Source organism: Cyprinus carpio, chromosome A12 (genome assembly GCF_018340385.1).
Source record: "Cyprinus carpio isolate SPL01 chromosome A12, ASM1834038v1, whole genome shotgun sequence".
NCBI lineage: Eukaryota > Metazoa > Chordata > Actinopteri > Cypriniformes > Cyprinidae > Cyprinus > Cyprinus carpio.
Window position 1 is genome coordinate 20217404 of NC_056583.1, and position 26046 is coordinate 20243449.

General features: G+C 37.6%; 1 protein-coding gene across 5 annotated transcripts in view; it reads left to right on the forward strand.

Moving 5' to 3' along the window:
- LOC109065833 (protein tweety homolog 2-like) overlaps positions 1 to 26046 on the forward strand; it is a 50584-nt gene that overhangs the window by 19714 nt on the left and 4824 nt on the right. For 3 of the 5 annotated variants that reach the window (XM_042768027.1, XM_042768025.1, XM_042768029.1), the window contains 9 exons: positions 9189 to 9300; positions 16435 to 16656; positions 17878 to 17972; positions 18900 to 18972; positions 21533 to 21602; positions 22211 to 22266; positions 24072 to 24176; positions 25286 to 25378; positions 25500 to 25642. In XM_042768027.1, the coding sequence (XP_042623961.1) occupies positions 9189 to 9300; positions 16435 to 16656; positions 17878 to 17972; positions 18900 to 18972; positions 21533 to 21602; positions 22211 to 22266; positions 24072 to 24176; positions 25286 to 25378; positions 25500 to 25642 (969 nt within the window). The remainder of the gene's footprint in view (positions 1 to 9188; positions 9301 to 16434; positions 16657 to 17877; positions 17973 to 18899; positions 18973 to 21532; positions 21603 to 22210; positions 22267 to 24071; positions 24177 to 25285; positions 25379 to 25499; positions 25643 to 26046) is intronic. The other 2 variants (XM_042768026.1, XM_042768030.1) reach the window with 1 other exon arrangement.

A 26046-nucleotide genomic window follows, 5' to 3' on the forward strand; every position in this document is an offset into this window, starting at 1 on the left:
ATTATGGGGAAAAATCTAGACATGATTTCAAAATCAGATAGTTGGCTTTTATATATCGCCAGTGTACTAAAGTTAAGGCAAATTATTAGGATAATATTTGGAGAATATTTACTTTTTTAACTCATTTATTAATGTTAGTACTTAAATAATCACTATATAACAAATGTAGTGATTTTTTTCTTCCATATTGAGATTTATCGTATAAGAAAAAAATGATGGTGGAGTCTTGGTTCAGTGCTCCACTTTTTGATTAGAAACATGAAAATTGGAGAAATGAAACACTTGCATGGATGAATCATTCACAAAAAGATAAGTGACATGCATTTAAAAAATAGGTGTGTTTTTTTTTTAATTTTATGTTGACTTCTACTAGATTTCAAGTTAATATTACTAGATAAAATATTAAGAGTTAGAGAAATAATGCAATTGTGATTAACGTCTTGATTTCGGACCAGTCTTCAGAGAGTAAAAACAAACTGTACTAATATCAAATTTGATAAATAGCAAACAAATATTGTGTTAAACTTAATCCCAGTACTGCTATGTTTTTGCCCTTATTTAAAGCTTGACAGTCATGGTGTATTAGTCAGTTTTGGTTTCATGTTGTCATGAATTGGTCATAAAAAATAAATATCTTTGCAGACAGCCACATTCCCAGACCTTCAAGGTCTTAACTCTTGGGAGCTTCACTGCACAGAGCTTTATTAAAGGAAGTAGCTGTTACTTTGACATGCTAATAACAGAAGGGGAGTTTTTTAATCTAACTCAGTGCTCCAGTCTCCCAGCAGGCACTATCCCAGCTGTTATATCATCCCAGTGCTGCTAGAGAAATGCTGAGCCCTGAAGTGCTCCGTTGAATTAGTTTGTGTTGTGTATGAATGTGTGTATAAATGTACGTATGTTTATGAGAGCACCATCTTCTCTCTTAATCCCATGACACTCATCTGTGTTGATATTATTAAGTTAGCATTACGACTGTCTGTATTCTGAAAGCTTTTGTGGTGAAACAGAGGCCACTATGAATTGCTGATATCTTGTAACTTGGTCGTTCACTGAAGGCTGTTTGTTGGTGTTGCATTTTCTGTATATGGCCAGCTTTGGAAACTTTAAAGTTGCATTAAACTCTCCTAACCTCTCCTTCTATTATCTATGTGTTTTTGCTAAAACTGGCAGTATGTCTCAGCAAGTCTGACTTCATCTACATTAAACGTTAATGTGATTTGTAGCAGAAGTGTTTAGTGTTCAGAAGTAGGGTTGCTTGGTTAGTTGGATGGATGGATGGATGAACAAGTAGATAGACAAGTGACATTATTGCCCCAAATAAATTTTCTGTTTCAGAGAGGGTGTGGGGTCATGCAGTGTGACATGATGGAGTTCTATAGGGGTCCTAGATTGCTCTCAGGTGAGATGATAGGTATAAGAATTTAAAATTGTTCACTAATACATTTGGATTTGGTTTGAACAATTTGATATCAGATCAGTGTAAATCTTGTTTGGCCAAATCACCTGTTTTTAAATTGCATTATAAAAGGTATTTATGCAGTTTACATGTTTTATTTAAAGAGGTCATATCATGAGGAATTCAGTTGTCCTTGATCTTTTGAGATGCAATTTTGTTTTAATATCAAAATGTACTGTAACTTTCAGAACTCCAAACTAAAGCTGAAGAAAACAATGTATAGCAGTAACACAGTAAGTATTTTTTTTTGCAGGTGAAACTGACACTAATTGCAGACAGTGCTTTTCTGGATGCCACTCTAGATGTAGAGTCTCTTTGTGACTACATAATGTGAGAATCTTTCTCTCATTTTCTCCATTATGATGCTGAATGGCAGGAGTTGTGCAATAGCTTCTTTGGTATTTAAATGTTCCGTTAATCTACGGCATGTGTTGCCATGGTTGCTCTGTACTCGGATGTACTGCTCTCTTTCAAGAGTCCCTTAGATCACAACATGAAGAGCATTTTCAACTGCTTTGATTAAAGTGAAAGGAAATAAATAGAAGACAGAAAAATGTCCATTAATAGAACTTGATTAATAGAATTTAGAGTTGAGTTGTTTTCCAGTTGCTATTTTTCTGTTGTGAAAAGACAGGTCTTGCAAATGCCACGGCTGACATTGTCTCAGAACCTCCATGTGATGCATGGTCCACTTGATGACATGACCTCCACATATCTCACAGTGGCTTTCACTGACAGGTTAAAGAGGAGAGAGAAAGAGAGAGAGCTCTCTTCTGCCTGCTCTGCTTCACCTGCATGTGTGTGTACAAGGACACCAGTTGTTTTCTGCCTCACGCACACCTGCTCTCTGACATCTGTGACCTATTGTCAGCTTCCTATTTGGCGTGTGTAAGGGCTCATTCCTCACACCCACTGCTCAGCATATGGCTGATAGCGATGACTCTAGAACAGCATACTTAACCTCATCATTAATTTATTCTTTATTGACTGATGCTTAGCCCGGAGCAGTGTGTGAGTTTCATAACACCTGACATATCTTCATAAAACTTTTCATAGAATTGATTTTGTAATTATAATAGTAAGTTATTTTTTTATTTTAGTGTCTTTCCTGTGACCTCCTGTGAAAGTAACAACAAATTAAAGTGGCTGGTACTATCCTGACGTATATTAGTGACGTGACGTGACATACAGCCAAGTATGGTGACCCATACTCTGAATTCGTGCTCGGCTTTTAACCCATCCAAAGTGCACACACACAGCAGTGAACACACACACACCATGAACACACACCCGGAGCAGTGGGCAGCCATTTATGCTCGGCGCCCGGGGAGCAGTTGGGGGTTCGGTGCCTTGCTCAAGGGCACCTCAGTCGTGGTATTGAAGGTGGAGAGAGCGCTGTACATTCACTCCCCCCACCTACAATTCCTGCCGGCCCGAGACTCAAACTCACAACCCTTGGATTGCAAGGCCAAATCTCTAACCTTTAGGCCACGACTTCCCCATGAAGCCCTCTGGTGGCATGGACAAGTACCCAAAGACTGAATGACACGGTAAAGCTTCTCTTTCTTTCTCTCTTTTTATACAGTTGATAAAAGCACTAGCTCTATTTTAGCCATTATGTATGTGCCTGCTTTCAGACCTGGTTTTTGAGGCCAGAGTATGAGCTTTTATTTGGCACTGTTTTGACCACCTAAAGTCATTTACAAGCAAAACATCTTCACCCAAAAATGAAAATTATGTCATTAATGACTCACCCTCATGTCATTCCAAACCCGTGAGACCTCCGTTAATCTTCAGAACACAGTATAAGATATTTTAGATTTAGTCCGAGAGCTTTCTGTTCCTCCATTGAGAATGTATGTACGGTATACTGTCCACGTCCACAAAGGTAATAAAAACATCTTCAAAGTAGTCCATGTGACATCAGAGGGTCCGTTAGAATTTTTTGAAGCATCGAAAATACATTTTGGTCCAAAAATATCAAAAACTACGACTTTATTCAGCATTGACTTCTCTCCTGGGTCTGTTATGAGCGCGTTCACAACACTGCAGTTTAGTGATATCCGGTTCGCGATGTTCACTCGATGTAACCGGATCTTCTTGAACCAGTTCACCAAATCGAACTGAATCGTTTGAAACGGTTCGCGTCAACAATAAGCATTAATCCACAAATGACTTAAGCTGTTAACTTTTTTAACATGGCTGACACTCCCTCTGAGTTCAAATAAACCAATATCCTGGAGTAATTCATTTACTCAAACAGTACACTGACTGAACTGCTGACCGAGCCAGATAACGAACGAAACATTGACTCGTTCTCGAGTCAAGAACCGGTTGCATCGGTTTTTCGGATCACTAATAGTGATGGGAAGTTCTGTTCTTTTCCACGAACCGGTTCTTTCGGACAGTTTGATTCAATAAACCGGTTGCCAAAAACGGTTCACCAGTTCTTTTGCGCTCAACGTAATGACTTCATTGGCGATGATTGCCCTTGATTCAAGCCTTCGGTTTACCCGCGCTCATAACATTAGCACAGAATCAGTTCAGAATCAATCATCAAGAGAACCAGTTCGGGTCAGACGCGCTGTGTGTCAGTCTGCTTCACGCTGAATCACGCATGCGCAGTATCATCAGCTCCTCGGTTCTCGAACCGGACGCGTCCGACAGAAACGGTTCTTGACTCGAGAACGAGTCAATGTTTCGTTCGTTATCTGGCTCGGTTCAGTCAGTGTACTGTTTGAGTAAATGGATTACTCCGGGATATTGGTTTATTTGAACTCAGAGAGAGTGTCAGCCATGTTAAAAAAGTTAACAGCTTAAGTCATTTGTGGATTAATGCTTATTGTTGACGCGAACCGTTTCAAACGATTCAGTTCGATTTTGTGAACTGGTTCAAGAAGATCCGGTTACATCGAGTGATTCGTTCGCGAACCGGATATCACTAAACTGCAGTGTTGTGAAACGCGCTCATAACAGACCCGGAAGAGAAGTCAATGCTGAATAAAGTCGTAGTTTTTGATATTTTTGGACCAAAATGTATTTTCGATGCTTCAAAAATTCTAACGGACCCTCTGATGTCACATGGACTACTTTGAAGATGTTTTTATTACGTTTGTGGACGTGGACAGTATACCGTACATACATTCTCAATGGAGGAACAGAAAGCTCTCGGACTAAATCTAAAATATCTTATACTGTGTTCCGAAGATTAACGGAGGTCTCACGGGTTTGAAACGACATGAGGGTGAGTCATTAATGACATAATTTTCATTTTTGGGTGAACTATCCCTTTAAGGCACTGTGGTTCTTGTGGAAATGACAGCATTAGCACTTTGGTTCTATTTTAAGGGCTCTTAACTTTATTATTCTAGCTGTTACTCTAACTGTCCATATGCCATGCATGCATTTAATGGGTGAATGGTATAATTTGCAATAATTTTTTAAAGGCCGGCTTTTTTGCAGTGCACAATACTGTTCAAAAGATTGTGCTCAGTAAGAATTATTTATTTAAAGAAATTCATTTTATTCAGTGGGAATGCATTAAACTGATTACTGTAGACATTTGTAATGTTGCAAAAATAATGTTACAGAATTTATATTTCAAATAAATTATGTTAGTTAATTAAGTTATTTTAATTCACAATTTTACAGTTTATGACTGTATTTCTGACCACATAAATGCAGCCTTGCATAGAGGCGTCTTTTAAAAACAGTAAAAAAGTTCTAACAAAACTTTTGAATTGCATAATTGAATTAAATGTTAAGGTAATTTTCAGAGCCCAGTCTGTCAAGATTTTCTTGTGTAACACAAATTGTAATTTGATGGCTCAAGCACAGTTAGATCATCTTTTTTTTTTTTTTTAACACATAACTTTTTATGTTCACTTAGTGAACTTAGTTCACTTTTAAGTTCACTTAACTTTGCATAACATAAGATTGTTGGGATATATTTGTAATGTAAATGTATAATTAATTGATACATAACTAACAAAATATACATCTGAAAAGCGTGGAGGAGACAGCACAGTGATGAACTGTGAGGAGCTATTGCCTATAATCTTGGATTTTTGTTATAAAATGATGAGCATCAAAGCACATGCATTTGTGAAGTTTTTCAAACAGGCTTTTCCTCCTTATTGCCTGTCTGAAGATGAGTTTGGACTGTAGCAGAATGATTCTGATTCAGTTCTTTCCCAGCAACCGTCTACAATGTTAATAATTTGGGTAATTCATCTTGCAGAGTACAGCAAAAAGAGCTGTTCTCTCAGCTGCCCCTTCCAAACAGGTTTTGCATTTGAAGTGTTTGGTTAAACACTGAAAGATGAAAGCGCTTTGTGTCATGATTAAGTCTTTTTTTTTTTTCTTTTTTTTTTGTGAGAAGTGTGTTTTAGTTAATCCATGAAAGGATTCAAATTCTGGTGTTCTTAGTTCTTTGCAGAGACAGACATTACAGTACAGTACAGTATTGGTATAAAGTCTAATTCATTTTGTAGCTTATTTTGACCAAGACCAACATACTTGGATAGTAAAAGATCATCATAACTGACTTGAAAAACGACCAACCACAGTTTGTTTTGCTTTTGTAATTTCTACATTCAAATCACTACCCAGAAGATACATTTTTACTCTTGGATATCTAGTTAACATGCTGCTAAGCGATTTCAGCCTTTTAAAGGTTTGATGCATTAATTCCTCAGAACTGCTCATTGCAGCAGCCTAATACCATTGTGTCTGCAGAAATACTGAGAACCAAACAAACACTAGCTACGTTTAAATGCAACCAAATAATCCCTCAGTAATCGGATTGATGGCTCAGTCTGACTGAAAAGCCTTAATGTAAACACCTTGATCGAAAATGAAATTGGATTAGAAGGGGTGGTGTAGACCTTTTGTAACCTGATTGAGAGGACATGTAAACACTTGATCGGATTGAAAACTGAAACTGGAAAGTACTGCACACGTGCAGTGACGTGGAAATGGCGTAATGACGCATGATGCGTGGAACGAGCAGTTGTTTTTGTAGAACGAAGTGTCATAATTGACTGTCATGTCATGCATAATTCTCCTTCCCCTCATCATCTGTGAAGTGGAGCAGAACAGCGTCAGTCCTCACTTTGTCCACAGACGACTTGATTTGGCCACGGGAATGGGCGGTTTCACTGCTTGGTTAATATAAGCAGCACAGCACAAAGCTTCATGTGCTCATCGTCTCCTAATTGTGACCCGACCTAGATTAATATTAAGTCTGCTCTTTAAAACAAAGAAAAGAAGCAATGGCTAGAGAATAGTATGTGTAAACATAAAATCTTTTTAACAAACTCTGCATATTTGTGCAGTTATTGTATATCAAAATATCAAATCTGATATTGAAGCTTGTGACATATAAATGCGCACATCTTCAGAATCTGCCAATTTTAGTCAGTTCTTGCTAATTTTATGAGAAAGCTGGCATGCATCTCTCTTTATCTCCCTCTCCTTCCTCTCCCCAATGCAGCTCAATTTTCCCATGCACTTTTTAAATCAGAGATGGATCAGGAGAATGATGCAGTTTGGCAAGAGGCATCCAGCTAATGAGTATTCACTCTTCCCAAAATTTTAATAAAGTCCCCTGTTCCAGGCCGCACACATTCTCCCATGCGTCGTTTCGGCATAAGACTGCATGTGGCCTTAGGGCACTGTGTATTCTTTATGTGTTTGTGTTTGAGAGAGTGCCTTTATGACTCATCACCCACTCCAAAGGCAAGAAGCTTTGGACGAATCATTACACTTTTACATTTCCCCAGGAGTCCCCTCTGCAACTCCACACTGTCAGTCTGATCTAAAATCTTTCTCAATTCTTCAGCTGACACGAGACCGAGAACAGATTTTGCATTTCATTACTCTGCTCATTATGGTCCGCAAACGTCAAATTCATGTTTAACACAAAGGAGGGTCGGTCAGGAATAGACTTTAAAGGGCAGCTTATATGAACAAGGAAATGCAGGATATGACTTCACTTCCTGTATGGTGGTATTGACCTTATAGGGTCTCTGGGGGCTAATGAACCAAATACCAAGAACAGAGATGAGTCTGGCCATTTTGATGACATCATTCTTTCTATGTGAGATGCTTCCTGTTCCTATTGTTGAGACGACCGTGGCTTGGGGTGGAGGGAATGGACTCTCCCGCTAATATTCTTTGTTTTATGCCAAAAACTCATGAACTTGTTTCTCTGATATTGTAGATGGTTTATCTCAAATGGATTGTGTATGTGAGTGCAGGTACTTTTAATATAAAGCCCAAACAGTTGTAGAGGCTGTCCAAATCCTTGCCCTTGTGATACTAGAGTGTTGTGGGTGGTTAGAAGATGGTTGTTTACCATCCCAAAGTCCCTGTGACATTCTAGTATTCAGATATGTCCCCTTGAATGTATGTTTTATGAGATTTTTCCACAGAAAAAAGTAAGTTATACAGGTTTGAAACACCACAAGGGTAAATAAATGATGACAGAATTAAAACAAATTGCAAAATTTTTCTTAATCACAAGGAATCACATTTAAAGTATAATTTTGTTGCCAAAGTTGAGTATAAAGAGTTGGTTTAGAATAATTTCTTTGATGGGGATATTGTAGCCTATTAAGAATTGCAATGTAGTGATCCGGTTATTAGTGATTGTTGCTTTCATAGTGTTTGTGAGCTGTTCTCACTGGCAGAAGGCACCATCTTGTTTGTCATTTCCTCAACCCTTATGTTATTTGTGACTGGGGAACATTAGCCTCTGGCTCAGTATGGCTTCTGCTGAATATCAAAGACCTGCATGTGGCACATGTGCACTACCCATCCTACCACAGCGCCTTTATTTTCCAGTCATTTAACTTGAGATCCATTTAGAGCCTATTCATTCCAAAATGATATTTATTTGAGCTCAGGAAACATTTTCTGACATGGCTTACACAGTGACTAGCTTCAGATGGTCCCAGTTGGTGACTTGAATTCATAATAAAACTATTAAAAATCTTTTTTTGTTAGCAGAGAGTTAGACAGAGCGATGAAATGATGGATAGAGTGATGGAGCGACGGATAGATAGAAAGAATGCTGTATGGATGGATAGATGGGTGGATGGACAGAACAATGGATTGACAGATGGATGGATGGATGCTTCATTCGGGTTACGGAAGTTGTCGGCAGTGCTGATAGTTAAAGTCAATAAATTTTTTGTCCCCGTTTTATTATGTCGATGTCACAGCTTGCAGACGATTGATATGCAAAAGCTGCGCATGCTCGTGATTCTTTAGCTCCTCCAACGGCACGCCTCTAGGACCTCGATCCGTTTTTGGAGAGAAGTGGAAAAGCTGTATTTGTCTTTTATAAATGTGATAAAACTAGACTCTTCAGAGATATGAAGGATGCAATACTACTCTATAGGTGCTCAAGATTAACATGAGATTGCCAAAAAACTGTGTGTTATGTCCACTTTAACAAATTAATTTGTTGTATGTTACTTTTTTCCATGTTTTTCAGCAGTGTTGGTTAAATATGGTCAAAAGTACACACTTAGTGGTAACTAAATCCAGGCAATTTTTTTTTATAAAAATCATGCAAGGAGTGAGGCATGTGTAAAACTCTGAATGACAGGTGTTCCAGATCTGTGGAAATCTCTCTGCGGATTTCTGCACGTGCATATTCCGTGAGGGCCTGATGATTACAATGTGTGAACTAATTGTAACTTTTCACCTTGTGCCTTTTCAGTGTTGCCGTGGGAGTTGGTTTCTATGGAAACAGTGAAACCAATGATGGGGTGTACCAGCTGACCTATTCTCTCTATAATGCCAATCACACGCTGGCGGGAGTGGACAGTTTGGTAAGTACAAATATAGCAGCACTGACTATAAATAACACACTGAGACTGTTTTTGACTCCCTGACCAACTTTAGTCTTGACAGATTTTAGCTGAAATGTCCCAGTAGTCTCGCTGACTTCTCTCCAGCAAATTTACTCCCTCTAAAGGCTCTAACATTATGTCTTTTCCCTCCCTGCAAATAGTTCTGCACTTTCAATCAAAGCGTTCCTTCCAACCAAACCTCAGCCAGATGGTCCCTATATCCCGTTCAGTTAATTGCTCCTGTTAAATCTTTTTTTCTGCCAATCGGCGCTGCTAAAATTCCATGGGTTCCCCACTGAGTGCATGATTGATTTTCTGACATCCCTTTGCAATAGCAAGGACACCGCTGAAGATATATGCAGCTACATGCAACAACTCAGTCTCTCTGGAGAGATGTGAATGACAAGGGGTGTATCTGTGTGTGTTAGAAAACAGACACACCATCTAGTGTGTTTCTGTGATATGGAACGGTTGGAGAAAATACCTCAAATTGGTTTTTACAGCCTTTTATGTTTGTGCAGTTATGGAGGCCTCTTTTTCCTTTTCGTCATTGTCCCTTTCAAGGCCCTGAAGGCTGGGGCATGAATAAAACCTAATTCATGTATCTTCAGCCAGACCTATTTATATCCGTCTCCGTTTTCTGATTCAAATGCGTAGAGCTGACAGTGACACTAAGACTCTTTAATCCTGCTTCACGCACCAATTTCATGCACTCGGTAGGGCCTTTCATGCCTCTGGTTGTGAGTTTTAGGTATTTCATTGCCTGGTGGACTGAAAGACTGCAAAAGCAATGATAAGTTCACATTTTCCCACCTGGTTAAAGGTGTGTGTAAATGTGTGTGATTTCAGCTACAAAAATAATAACTGTTTTCAAACAGGTTTCCTGAATATCTATCTATCTATCTATCTATCTATCTATCTATCTATCTATCTATCTATCTATCTATCTATCTATCTATCTATCTATCTATCTATCTATCTATAATTCTGTTGCTCTAATAGTCCTTCTGTCATTCTGTTTATCTGTCTGTCTGACATTCTGTTGTTCTATCATTCTGTCTGCTGTCCATCTGTCATCTATCCATCCATTCATTCATCATTCTATTTGTCAGTCAATCATCCATCCATCCATCCATCCATCCATCCATCCATCGTTCTGTCATTCTATTTCTCTGTTCATCCAGCATTCTAACTGTCCATCCATCCATTATTCAGTCCATTCATCCATCCATCCAGCATTCAGTTCGTCTGCCCATCCATCCATCCATCCATCTGTCTGTCCATTGTTCTGTCCATCCACCCATCCATCCACTGTTCCATCGTTCGTTCTTTCTATCTATCCATCACTTCATCACTCTAGCCATCATTCCACTGCTCTGTCTACCTCTCTGTTGCTCCATCACTCTGTCTGTTGTTCCATCTATCTATCAATCCGTCTCTCCACACAGACATACAGCTGTTATTAAAAGATGTTGTATGAAGAAGACAAATTGAGAGTCATACCTGTTAGTAAAGCAGTCATAATTCCCAGATACTGTCTGTTTGAGGTCACTGGACATTATCCCAACTGTAGTGATGACATCCTTAACCCGAACCTAACCTTATATTTATTTCCAAGTGTGTAGCTGATGAAAAATGTGTTTACTTCCATATAGAAGTTTGAGTGCAAACATCTCACAAGCTATAGATCAGTAATCTACAGCTGTTCAGCTGATTTACACCTGTTGTACAAGCCTTCAGGGAAGTGTTGATGCTGTGGTTCTGAAATGAACAGAGACTGAAGGCGCTTCGAGCATCTGCCCGCTTATTCATGAGGAGTTGAGAATTAACTCCCCATCTGCACTAATGGAGATTAATGCGTCTGTTTCTGTCTCGCTCTGAATTATGAGGCACACACTTATCCGAGGTCAACTTGATTCCCTCAACACACTCTCTGAGTCATCACAAGCCAAAAGGCAGAACTGACCTAGGAACTGCACTTTTGGGGGGAAAATCTGCCTTATTTTCATTAGCAGTCTGCCTGATAGAGATAAGAGCATATTTTTGTGAAAAAAATTATGTAATGATGCTCAGGAGGACTAGAGATGTTTTTGATCTTCGGTCATGACCACAGATTAATGTCAGCTAGCTTCAAGAATCATCAATACATTTTTCTAAGCTTGCCATCAAGTAGAAGAGACCCTTCATTCTTGGATTCCTCCTTAGAGACCAGGTCGTTCAAATGGTACAAAGTGTCCACTGTTTGAAAACCTAGCATGCTATGCCCATAATTAGCCATGAACCCTGCAACAAAGGCTTTGATGAAGTCACTCGTGGAAATCTTTGACTTCCTGATTGAGGCTCTTCAATGGTTCTGCCTGCCTGAAAACAACGATTTAATTTGGCATCCATTGTACACAGATGCTCTCTCTCTCTCTCTCTCTCTCTCTCTCTCTCTCTCTCTCGCTCTCTCTCTCTCTCTCTCTCTCTCTATTACACACACACACACACACACACACATGCTCTATTTGTTTGAAAGCACTGGACTGCCCTTTCAAAGGAGTCAAGAGAAGGAATGGTAGGAGTTGTTTTTTGCAGGAGTGTTGAGCGTTGACTGCTTGGTTTTAGGGTTTATTGGTTCTGGGCCATAAGGTCTTTTGTTTACCTCCTCTCAGCACCCCTCTGTGCTTGCAAATGAACTGTGTGGCTTCCTGTGCGGGTCTGTTTTGTGTTCACAGTGGCACCTAGGGATAAACAGTAACTTAAATTTTGAGTTACAGGAGAACCATAATGCTGTAGATACATTTTAAGTGTTTTATACACTTTATAAAATGTAGATAAAAATTAATATTACTGTTTTTTTGTGAATAATAATTTACTATTTACTGCATTATAGACTTTAAAAAGTCCACAATATGAATATTAATAAATCTGGATATGTCCAAATGTTTTGTGGTGAATAAAGGAAAAGGAAATAATATTTTCAGAATTTTTAGGGTGAATATAATATTACAGAATGTCAACCCAAAGCTCCCTTGTTCTATAAATACCTCTGTTCTCTGCGCGGTGTGACATGATGCTGAGCACTGGGTTGTTTTGTACTGTCCTCTCTGCTTGTGAAGGTCACTTTTTTTAATGCTTTGACCAGAATGCGGACATTTTCTGGACTCAAGCCAGCTGCTTAACAATTACTATGTTTTCATTGAGTCTAACATTATCCAGAGTTTAGATTTTGAGTGAGAAGTAGTCAGTGAAATGTTTGAAAGCATAAATTGTTGTTCCCTTTCGAACAGTTGTATGCTAGGGTAAACTTCTGTTATGAAGCAGAGACTATCTCTCTTAATAGTTGACACTATGGACTTGGTTTATGCCTCAGCAAGCTTACAGTGTCCTATCGGAGTGAGGGCCCATTCCACCAGAGGAATGGCCTCCTCCTGGGCTTGGTCCAGTGGAATTTCAATTGGTGATATCTGTGCGGCGGCCGGCTGAATTTCACCGTCTGTCTTCACCAGATTTTATAACCTGGACGTCTCTGCACTTCAGGAACAAGCATCAGTCTCATTGCTATCAGTCGAAAGATTCTGATAAATGGCCGAGACTTGTATAACAGTCGCCAGGCTCCACCCCTTTTGGCAGGTTGAAGTGCCGTTTATTCGTGCTGCTACGAGAGCGTGAACAAATCAGGCTTTAATATCATAGTTAACAGGAGATTCTCACCCATAAGCGTATAACACAGTGCTCGTTCCCTTATCTCAGGGAACCGAGGTTACGAAAGTAACCAGAGCATTCTCTCTCTTGTTCTTTCTGATCTCTTTTTTTCTGTTTGTTTTCTTTTTCGTCTGGCAATGTGCAAATGACTGCCAAAATTCTAATATTTAGACTATATTTAATAGAGTGGAACATTTGAAGTATGTTAAAGGTGCAAGAAATGCATGTTTTTCTGATGAGTTTTGTAAGTTTTTGTTAGTGGGAAAGTTGTGGGATTCTTACCATTTCAAACAACCCAAAAACTCACTAAAAGTCTCTCCCAGGAAAATACCCACAATCCTCCTGATATTCTTCACACACATCAGTTAACTGTGAGAGAAAATTGATAGAAAGTAATAAAAACTTGTGGAGCTGAGAGCTGTTTAACCATCACCCACGAGGCAGTTAATCAAACGTTTGTTGAAGGAGAATTTGAAGATAAAGTGAGTTTGATTGTTGTGCTTGAGTTCCTGAGATTGTTTTTTCCTTTCAATGTCAGACAGTTTCTGAACCCTAAAAAGTTCAAGTTTCAACACACTACTGCTTGTAAGAGTCACATCTGATCTTTATCTTACTACTTCCTCGCAGTCTTTATTCCATTGTTAGTCTTTATATGTTCATTCATTTCTGGTTCTCCGTAACTATATTGAGAACCTCTGAACTAGTTCTACCAGCAAATCCTCATACACTCCCTCAGTCATTATTAGGAGACATGTAAGCAGTAAGGCCATCATTCCTTTTTGTTATCTCTCTTCTAATTTTTTTTTTTTTTTTTTTTTTTTTTTGTCATACATCACCCCCTCACCCCCCATACACACACAATTTTAATGGAGAAATAGACAATCATATCTGGATATAGAGCAGGCAGCAGCACTTAGTGCTTGTGTTCCATTTCACGCTTCAACTCCCCCATTCAAATTTAATTGCAGAAGCTCAGCTCATACAGAAACCAGAGACAATCAATTAGAGCCACAGCGCTGGGAGAAAAATCTCGGTCTCGTATCTTAACCACTTCCTCATATGCATTACAGTTGTGGCTTAAGAAATGCAGCTCAGATGTCTAGCATTTGTTCATTAGCTAGATTATTGGATTATGTTTAGATGAGATATTAAACCCCACTGAGGAGGTTTTCACAGTTGTGGCCACACAATAAACTTTGCTATTCCCAAGAAATATACAAAATGTTCCTCAAAATCTCTCTCAGAGCTTAAAAAAAAAAAAACATCAGGACTTTTGTATGTCATGAAGATGAAATTATTCAGGGAAGTGCTGTGCTGATGTGAGATCAAATATCTCATGAAAAATGAGTTGGGTCAAAGTAGATAACCAATAAGAAATTGAGTTTCTCACCATTTTGGGTATTAGAACACTTCACTCTCGTAATGATGTCATAACCCAAAGAAAACTGCTGGGAATTGAGTCTGAGCCAGGAATATTTGATTTCAGAATGTAGAGCATTTGCCTGGGAATCCCCTGATTCTATGCCTTTTTTTAAGCTTTTATTGAAGTGTAAATATGCTGTTTTGCATGCACCCATCTGGCCTCATCTCATCTTTTTTTTTTTTTTTTTTTTTCTAAGACACTTTATTTAATTAAGTTTTGGGTGGGTCTATGAAAAAGGATGAGGGAACACAAATCTGGTTACAAACCGAGTATATCATAGTTCTTTTTAGAGCACATTCAGCACTTTCTCACATACCTAATTTGGCTTTTTTCATTGTTAAAATAGGTAAGCACACTGTTACATCCCCTGGTGGCCTAGAGGTATGAGGAACAAGTACATAATATAATGTAAACACAACCCTATAATTTTGGTCTCTGGGGAGTGCTGGGGTAGAATGACACAAGGACAACCGACATAACAATAAGTGGTTTGCTTTATTTAAAACAGGAAATATAATTTACCAAATGAAAACACACCAACCAAAAACCTTATTTACAGCTATATACAAAGAAAAGAAAAATCATGCTAATTTGAAAAGCCTCGGAGAATAAGAAAATGAGCGGAGCTAAACAAACGAAAATAACAAAAGCAAAACATTCACTAACTAATTCTCCACCCTCTAAATTAACTGGAAACAAAACCCAAAAGTAAAGAAATCTTCAGCGTTCAACACGCCATACCTAAAGCTTCACTAACTAACAAAACAAAACTTACATGAGGTTGCACACGCCTAGTGTGTCTAACAAAGGGTAATTCTACGTGTTTGCTCAATGTAAGTCACGTGACCTACTTCCCTTTCCTTTATCTCTGGGCTGGTGAAGTTTTTGTCAGACAAGATGTTCTCTGTGTCAAACACAAACAGCAAGCAAGCGAACCACCACTAAACAGCAACATCCAACAAACTGGCACGGCCAACGAACACTCCAAGCTCCTCCTCCTCTGTTCTCCACGGCGTCTTTTATCTTGCACCAATTAATGACTGGATGTTTCACAAGGTGATAATCATGATGGACATATTACCCGACCAATCACAGCACCTAAAAACAGAGAAACAGCGGAAAGCGGGAAAACAGGAAGAAAAAATAACAAGGGAAGAAATACAGCAACCAATAACAAAAGTAGAGGGAACAACCAGAGCAAGTAACACACACTCTCAGGAAAAAAAAAAAAAAAAGTACTGAAGTTGTCATTAGATCGGTTCCGTTTCATAAGGTACACTTTCGGACCTTATTTACCAAATGCATATTGCTGCCTTAAAAGTGCATATTAATATCTAAGTGTGCATATTAGTACCTTTTGAAAGGGATATTGAATAAGAGGTTATGTTACGAAGGAAATCATGTAGGTAGGGCCCTATGATTTCCGCAATGCAGAAAATGCGTACGGAATCACGGAATCCAGTCATAAAAACGGAAATTACAGTTTAATGCGGAATGTCACAGAATTTGAAATAGTGACATGAAATAGTTTGGAAGAAGTCTGTTTTGCTCACCAATCCAAAAAACAAACAAACAAAAAAAAAACACTGTAATAAAAACTATATTATTGTGAAATATTATTGCAGTTTAAAATAACTTTTTTCTATTTGAATATATTTTAATATGCAATTTATTCCTGTGATGCCAAATTTGAATTATATGCTGATTTGTTGCCCAAGAAAAATTTCTTATTATTATCATTTAAACAAATGTGCTGCTTATTATATTTGTTAAAACCGTGATACCTTTATTTAAGGATTATATGATGAATAGGAAGTTCAGAAGAACCGCATTTATTTGAAATTGATAAATATCTTTACTGTCATCTTTGATCAAATAATGCATCCTTGTTGCTTTTTTTTTTTTTTTTTTTTTTTACCCCAGTTTTAAATGGTAGAGTATGTCATTATAAAACCATCGCTAACAGTATTTCTGTGTGTACTAACAGTGTTATTCTCTCACAGGTTACTGGTACTGTGGGAGGCATGCAGAGCGGCCTAAATGAGCACTTGTCTCGATTGGGCGAGATCTTTGCCGCACGGGGAGACTTTGTGCAGACACTGCAGTTCATGCAACAGATGTCAGACAACATCATTAAGCAGCTTCTTGGGCTTCCTGACTGGGAAAAGGCGAAAGTCGACCTGGCCGCCATAGCTGATCAGACAGCATACGTAGAGTATTACAGGTAATGATGAGAGCTGCCACCTTGAATTTTCCCACAGTGTACCTCTCCTGCAATAGATTTTCTGTGCCTTGCAGGTTTATATTCTACCCTTGTTTAGTAGCAGTCAAAAACATTATGAAATATGTCATCCTTGACTCTATATATTCTTCTAAGTGTGGTTGAGTGAAGCACCGTAGTTGTCCATCAACTGCTAATGCGTGACTGCATGTGTGTACAGTCTCTTTTATAGTTGCATTTAAAGCCATTTCCTTGTGTTAGACACTATAGATCACACGTTATTTACTGCTGCTTCACCTCGCCAGTACCGCATTTATATTCCTGTCATCATTCCACATTGCAGATGGCAGGATGATAAGCGTTGATTTCACAATTCGTTAGTTTAGGTTGCCAGAAATGTTAATCTTTGATAGGAAGCATATTGATATAGCCGACGTGATAGTGATAATGTGAATGTGGGTGTGCATGTGTCTGAGAGCAGTTTATAGGAAGAGACACGTTCATCTATTCCCCTCTGACAAGGTTTCAGTGTATGAAATATTAATACCTATAGAAGTTGTTCATCTATTATGAATTATTTCCAGAGACAAAGTGCTCTCTAGAGTGGCCTAGGCAGACACGCACGCTAACAAGAAGATCCTATCTCTTAGCGATTGCGCTTTTGTAGCTCAGCAGAGTCTAAGTCATGTTTTACTTAAATATATAACTAAAAATTCAACCTAAAATTCCTGAGGAGAAATGCAAAATTACACAAATGGAACAATTGTTGACATGAATGATGAGTATAACAGGAATGTGGATATCATAGCTCTGATAATAATTTGGTCTTTAGAGAATGATAAAATAAATATTTAATTTTTATTTATTTTTTCCTCCTTGGTATTGTGTCAGATTTGAGAACAGTTTGAGATGCTGTTAAGATATTTTTTTAAAACGAAAGATTTATTTAAGCTACTGGGATTGTTTTCCCTAGAGGAAGATCTGTGAAGCAGGTCTATGTGAAACTATGTGAATTTAAAGAGATTTTGTTTGTCATTTTTCTTTTAGATGGATACACAAACACTCTCTTATTTCTTACTCTGTTAATTAAGATATGTGTGAAATATAAACAGTTTCTAAACTTGGCAATGTATTGTGTGAATTCTCAACAGCTTCTCCAGTCACATCATTAATGTTTATTAACTGCTTATAAAGTCTTCATCTGCTGATTTTTCTTTCCTCCGAATGGTTGACGTACCTACTGATACTGATCTTGGATCTGGTCATCTGTCTTGCTGCTTGTCTGGGTCTGGCCAAACAATCCCGTTGGCTGCTCACTACGTGAGTACAAACATGACATAACTTTGTGTTACCATGAGATGTTGAATACTGGAATTAAAGGAAGAGATCTAAAAAGGAAGATCTTTGGTTGAGTGAGGTTTTAGTGCCTTTCATGGTGTCCCCAAAATTTTAAAGGGGTCATATTGCCTTGATTTTTGGAAAATGCAAATTCATTGTACTAGGTTTCCTTGAATTTTCAGAAATATACTATCCAACAATTTTTGTTAAAAATAAGCAATAACTGCAGTCTGAAAAAAAATAAAAATAAGGGTCAGATCAGGGATGAAAAAAATGTCAGTTTTGCCGCAAAAAAAAAAAAAAAAAAAAAAAAAAAGAGGGAGAGGAAATGTTATCTCAGGGAGAAACAATAAAAAATTAATACGACCCCCTTTAAAATGTTATGACATAAGATTGAATAGAAAGAAGTTAATTAAGTGAAAGATCAAAGAGAAAAGAACAGCAAATTAAAAGTTTCTCCTTCTTCAAATATTCTCCTTGTTCTCAAAGGACTGTCTTTAATGCTGTACACCTGAAAAGGACAGAATGTTTTTCATTACAGTTCTCATTCAAATGACACATTGCAAAGGAATCCAATAGCTTAAGTGTGAGTGATTGTTTAATTTATCAGCTAGATTTTACTGCATAGTATTTCCTAAAGTAGAATGTGTGTTCTGAGGGAAGTAAAGCGATTATGGTTTCAGAGAGATCCTAAATTGAGATCAGTGACGGTTTATATGGTACACACCCTTCATTTATAAAGATTCACGGGGGACACAATCAGGGGAATAAGCTCGGTTTGGTACTGTATACTCAAATTTCTCTCACACAGACAGAAGCGCAAACTGTGTTCTCATGAAAACAAGGTCACATTTCAACCCTAGAACACAGTAGCATAATTGTTTACCATTGTTTATGGTGTGTGTGCAGGATGATGATCTGCGGTGTTCTGACTCTGATACTGAGTTGGGCATCTCTCGGAGCTGATGTGGCCACTGCAGTGGTAAGTACCAGGCAACAAGCCTGTTATTCAATCAGTGATTCTGTTCGGATCATTATCCGATTCAAGACAAACCCATCAGTATTTCCATTCAGAACACTTCATGTGATTACATATCCTTTTACATTTGTATGTGACTTGGTTTTGTCTTATATCCACTTGAGGTGGGTCACAGTCAGTCCATCGCTATCAAAAGCTTGTTTATGTGACAGAGCATGACATATAATAGTCAACTGCTGGCTGCTTCCCTGAAGGAGGTGATAAACTTCCAATTTATTGCGTTTGATGTGGGTGTGTGTGCAATCAAAAACACTGGTTTATGTGTTTATTGGGAAAAGAGTTAAATGAGGCAGATTTCAGTAAACCACATCAATGAAGAAGGAGGAAATAAAAGAAAAGGCAAGCATTGTAAAACCACTGTTGGAATTCTCTGGTCTCTGATCTTTTCCAGTTTTTTTTAGTATAAACCAAACCATCTAACCTTTTTTTTTTCTGTTTTCATATTGTACACTAATAGTGGTCTCAGTAATACCAAGGGAGAGAACTCAGCTGGTTTGTCCTTTTGGATACAATTTAGAAACTCAAACTATGAGCTCCTTAAAACTGAGCTTCTCAAGAGCACTGTCCAAGGTTTTTTTTTTTTTTTTTTTTGCAATGCTTAATATGTCAACATGTATATTAAGCAGGAATGGAGGACCACCTTCAGTTAAAAAGACCCAATGGCTTTTTTGATTTGCCATTACGTCCACAAGATTTTGTTGAGAGTCTAGATGAGAGTTTAGTGCATTGCAATCAAATTAATTCAGATTAAATAAAATTAATTGCATTTAATATATTTTTAGGCTCAGAATTTTAATTGAGTTTAGAGAGCTTCCATTTAGAGTCTTAGGAAAATCAGTTTTTGGCAAAGTTTTATAGATGAGTGTGATTCATTTAACTTTTATACCCCCTCTATATTCTCTTTCAAACTATTCCACTCACTCACCCACTTATTCTCCTACTCATAACTGTAACTGGCAGGTTATGAATGCAGTTTAACAGCTACCCACATACCAATTATATCCATCAAAAAAACAACCGCAAACAGTATAGAAGAATCAATAGAGTCTGTCAGTGGAACTTGTTGCTAGTGCTGTGTTTGTGTGAGAAATTACTGTTCATGCATTACTTACAAATCTATTTCCAAATACACAAGTGTTTTTCACACAGCTGTTCTCCCACAGCTGAATGGACACAGTCCACTGCAAAAACAAAATAAAAAGAAATAATAAAAAAAGGACTCAAACTCACAAACTTGCTATGGAAACTTGTTTCAGCTCATTAAGAGAGAAATGTAGATGTGCCACCTCTTCAGCATCAGTGGACACGCTCAGTTCTCTGTAATGAACTCATCTTTCCTGCAGGCGTTAGACACACACACATACAGGGCTTTGATCCTGTCTTCACGGCTAATGAATTAATGCATAACACAAGGTATTGAGCCTCAGGAGTTCAACAGGATGTGGTCATGACTTTAAACTTGCTTGCTCTGAGACCAGATGAGGGGAATGTTTAAAGTTGATAGACATGTATCACCGCAGAAAAAAATGCTCCTAATGGGTCGCCATGTAATAAAGGCTGAGAAGTTACAAATATTGAAGTAGAATAATTGACTTGTGGTGGACTTCTGAAATGAGGAGACAAAGTCTGAGTTAGTTGTTAAAATTACCACTTGTTTTTTATTTATTTATTTATTTTATTTATTGGTATATTGTATTATTTTTCAACACTTTTCTATGCTGTCAATTGTATTCGCATCTGAATTGTTTTGAGTCTTTCTTGCTTTGTGAGAGAAATTGCTCCTGTTCGAATGGAACAATGATGTCATCATTTAATGCAAATGTATTGTTGACAGAAATATGTGTTCCTTTCACAGCCTGGGGAGACTATATGTGAGAGTGTGTGCGCTGTGTTTCTGCATGACTGTTTTTTTCCTTAGACAATCATGTAAGGGATAATGTACATCTAGCCGGTTGTTATCTCAGAATAAACCCCGACAGGGTGATCAGGACATTGTATCAGACTGAAGGGGTTTATTCTGAGATAACAACCAGCTGGATGTACATTATCCCGCTTATTACATGGCTAAAAAGATTTGTTTTTACCATATATATGTTGAAATTAATGCTGAAGTCTTCAATTGTAACATGCGGTGGTTAAGTGTTTTCAGTCAAAAAATGGCGAGGAAAAATATTAAGCAACTACAGCATATTGGAATTATTTCTAAACGAACATGTGACACTGAAGACTGGAGTTATGATGCTGAAATCCATCATTGGAATAAAATCCATTTAAAAAAATATTCAAAAATAGAAAAGAGATATTGTAAATTGTAATAATATTTAACAATAGTACTGTATTTACTGTATGCTTAATCTAATAAATGTAGCCGTGGCGAACATAAGACACTTAAAAAACATTAAAAACATTACAGACATCAGACTTTTGAATGGTAGTGTATATATTTTATATTTATATTTAATTTATTGCAGGTTTTTAACTTTATGTGTGTTTTATGGTCTAGGGCACAAGTGATTTCTGTGTTGCACCAGACAAATTTCTGATGAACCAAACAAAAGATATAATCAGCTCAGGTGAGTGTATCTCTTGTTTTGAATGCATGTACTGTATGTAGGGAGAAAAACAGACATGGACACTTATGCACGTGCGCGCACACACACACAAAGTCATGGCCGGCTCATTTAATCTCATATTATGAATGGGGATTATGCTTCTTCAGTTAACAAATTTGCAATGAAATGGCATTTTTACACTATCAAGTGCTTGAATAGTTTAAAGGGTTAATCTGAGAGACCTTTAATCCTGCTCCATAATCACTGTGACTGAATACATCTGTAAAATGGCCATTCCTGTGATTATGTAACTTTAATCCTGTTCTCAGCCATAATATGTTTCTGCACTACCAGACAGACAGAAGCTCCCTCAGGTGCTTGAGGATGGAGCTTCCCGCCCAGAGGAAAATTTCATTCCTCAGAGGCTGCTTTTTCATAGCACGCAAGACTTAATGGTTAAAAATGGCTTCTCCACATCTGTTTAGTATAGTGGATATCATGCATCACAAGATTCATTTAATCTTAAAGATGACCAGATTTTAAAGTTGTTTTTTTTTTTTGTTAGTTTTTTTGTGGTCTGTATGTCATGGTGTTCATAATGCACTCTTTATTGTTTTTTTCTTTTCTAGATATTGTGCATTATTACTTATACTGCAGCCAGACGCTCCCCAACCCATTTCAGCAGGTACTATGTTTAATAGAAATTATCACTTGCACTTTGTTCTTTAATTTCCTACTAAAAATGGTCTTCAGTGGGGATGTGAATCATAAGGAATCTAAGGATGCTATTTTTAATCTAGATTTACTTAAAAGGATACTCCATCCCAAAATTCAAATTTTGTCATTAATCACTTACGCCCATGTCGTTCCAAACCCGTAAAAGCTTCGTTTGTCTTCAGAACACAATTTAAGATATTTTGGATGAAAGCCTGGAGGCTTGTGACTGTCCCATAGACTGCCAAATAAATAACAGTGTCAATGCAATATAAAGATGCATATTTATTTTCTTTTGTATTGTTACATTATCACATTCTTTTCAGACTGCAAGCTTACAATTCATCATTTATATTTTCATGGTGTTATTGATTCAGTAACAGCATCCTAACCTCATAAGTGACTAATTGGGGATTTATGCATAAAAATGCATAAAACAAACACATATTGAGTAAAATATTGGGTAAAAAAAATGTTTTAACATTTTTTTTTTTTTTCGATTTGAATGAGTTAAGTACATTTGTACATTAACTCTCACTTTTTCTTCTATCTAGGATGGGTTATTTTACTTGACCCATCACAATGCATTATAGGATTGTCTTCTCTGCAAAGCATAAATGCAAATGCAGACTTAAAGTTTGACCAAATATATAGACTGCCATAAAATGCTCTTTACAGTATGTAGGTTGCTCAGTAGGTTTTAAAATGACCAACATGAAACCTTTCTAAATGCCCAAATCTACCTTCCAGACTTATCAGTCTCCCTCTCTACCTACTTTACTCTTTTCCTGACTCTGTCTTCCTCTCTCACTTCTCCTGTCTCTCTGCATCTCTCAGGGTTTTTAGGTCAGGCAGTAAAAGGCCAGTGTCCTATATCTCAGCTTGCTGCTGTTCAGCTACAGAGTAACTGTAGACATCTCTCTCAGATCAATAGAGTTGTCACAAAGATAGAGAAACAAACATGTTTGTAACAAGACATCAGTTGCATGTCCTTTACTCACTCACACACACACACACACACAAAATCAGCTTTTTTAATTCATGACAATATTCTTGTAATGAGATGGATGTCTTTTTTTTATCATATTCCCTTCTCATGTTCTGTTCTTGGTCTCATCTTTCTTTAATTTCTATTCACTGTTTTATTCAGACTCACACAGTCTATAAATCTCTTGTTCTGTCACTCCTTTTTTGTTTTCTTGCCTCTCTTTTTTATGTGTGGTATAGAGATGCATTTTCCTTTCCACAGTGAATGAATTCACTCTCTTATCAAGATGAGGGTAAAAATTGTACAAACAAAGTGGATTAATTTAATCAGGTTTTAGATGTAATTATCTGCTGTTCTACTTGCTGGTGAATCTTGCAACAAACAAAAGCCTGGGTCATATTTCATCACAAAATGTGAATATATAAATACATTAATAGGAGAATATATAGATATATTAAATTAGGAAGTCATTTTCATTCAACATTATTGTAATACAAAGAATATCATCCCTAGAAAATATACTAACAAAATCGACATCTCCAGACACTGTTTGAATTTATTTTTGGGGATTTGTTTTTACTCTGCTTTCTGACATAGTCATTTACATAGATTTGAGAGCTGACAGTGTTGCCAGGTGTGTTTATCTGTGGATGGTGCAGTTTCTCTCTCTGCTGGTAGAGATTGAAACTGCACACGAGTCCCTTTCAGGATGAACCGTATCTGTGATGTGTAAACTATGGATGTTATGTTTGTTAGCCCTTAAACATAAGCAGCTGATCCTGAATTAGTTTGTTTTGCAGTCCCTGACTGTCTTCCAGAGATCACTGACCACCATGCAGATCCAGATCCAAGGTCTCCTGCAGTTTGCTGTGCCTCTGTTCCCCACAGCTGAGGTGAGTGTGCATTTGGATTTGATTTGAATGTAGAAAATGAATTTGAATATACAGATTTGAATATACAAAATGAATTTAAACATTAATATTGACTGAATTTCTCATATATATGTGTGAAATTCACTATACAGGTATATATAACCACTGACATTTTTACGACAATCTAGCACACATTGGGCCCTATTTTAACGATCAAAGTTCATGGTCTTAAGCGCAGGGCGCAGGTGCACTCAGGGTGTGTCCGAATCCACTTTTGCTAGTTTAATGACTGAAAAAACGGTTGGCGTGCCTGGCGCATGGTCTAAATGGGTTGTCCCTATTCTCTTCCTATACTAACGTGCTCTTTAAATAACAAAGAAAAAACATTGCGCCAGACTTTAGAGCAGGTTTGAGTTAGTCTATGGCACAGTCTATTTTCAGTTCCTCAAAATAGCAACACGCCAGCCATGCGCCTGAACACACCTCGTTTTCAGACCAGCACGCCCATGAGATGAGAACTGCGTCAGGCTGAAACTAGCAAAAAACACTTGCGCCACATTGCACCTGGTGTATAAAAGGGCCCATATAGATATTTATATTCTTATTATTGCCATGTAAAATTATTCATTTTAATTAGACAACATAAAAGCAGTAAAAAATGCATACAAAATGCATGTTATTTTTTTATTATTATTTAGTTCTGACCTGAACAACATATTTCACATAAAACACGTTTACATATAATCCACTTGATTGTTTTTTTTTTTTTTTTTGTGATAGATGTTGATGAGTCCCTTGTTTGTCCAGAACAGTTAAACTGCCCACTGTTCTTCAGGTCCCACAAATTCTTTGGTTTTCCTGCATCTTTTGCATATTTAAACCCTTTGCAACAATGACTGATTCATCTTTTCACACTGAGGACAACTGAGGGACTCGTTTGCAACTATTACAAAAAGTTCAAACGCTCACTCATGCTCCAGACGGAAATATTATTTCACTTCTTTCTTGTTGAATAAAAAGGCTCTATGAATAAATGCATTTTATTGTATTGTGTTTAATGATTGTTTTAATTTTTTTGGTCAGTTCTATTTTTTATTTGTTTCATAGCTATTGTGTGTGGTTCTTTTCAGAGGGATTTATTGAGTGTTCAGCATTTATTGAATAATTCAGAGGCCAGTTTACATCAGCTCACTGCACTTCTAGACTGCCGAGGACTCAATAAGGTACCGAGCACACATACATGTCCCACCTGCTTCTGACTAATATGATGCTCTGAGATTAGTGAGATTTTAGCAATTAGTAAAATGCATCTTAATCTCTTGTGGGGTGTGTGTGTGTTTGCAGGACTACCTGGACGCTTTGATAGGTGTGTGTTATGATGGTGTGGAGGGGTTGCTGTATCTCTGTCTGTTCTCTCTGCTGGCGGCCTGTGCCTTCTCTGTCATGCTGTGTGCCATCCCGAGAGCGTGGCGACAGATTGCCAACAGGTACAGTACACACACACACAATGCATTTAGATCACTCACATTTGACTATAGTGCATTTAACTTTAATCAAACATCCATAAACTAGTTAATTAAGTTCTTCGGGAGTCAGTTGAGAAATACAGCCAGGTCTGTTAGAGCCTTTGCATGAAGCAAGCATGCTGAAACCTGCTACCTGTCATTACAAGCATGACCTGAGGGTGCTTGCAGAGTTTTGGCATGGTGCCACCTACTAGTCAAGAAATACGAGAAACTGCTATTTTTGCTAATAATTTCTGAATAGTTTAACGAAAATTCAAGAGACCCCTCTGTTTAGATTATGTGTCACGCTGTATCCGGTTTTCATATGTCAGCCATTTTGGGCATCTGCCATTGTGAATTTTGTTGTAAAATGCATTGGCGTATGT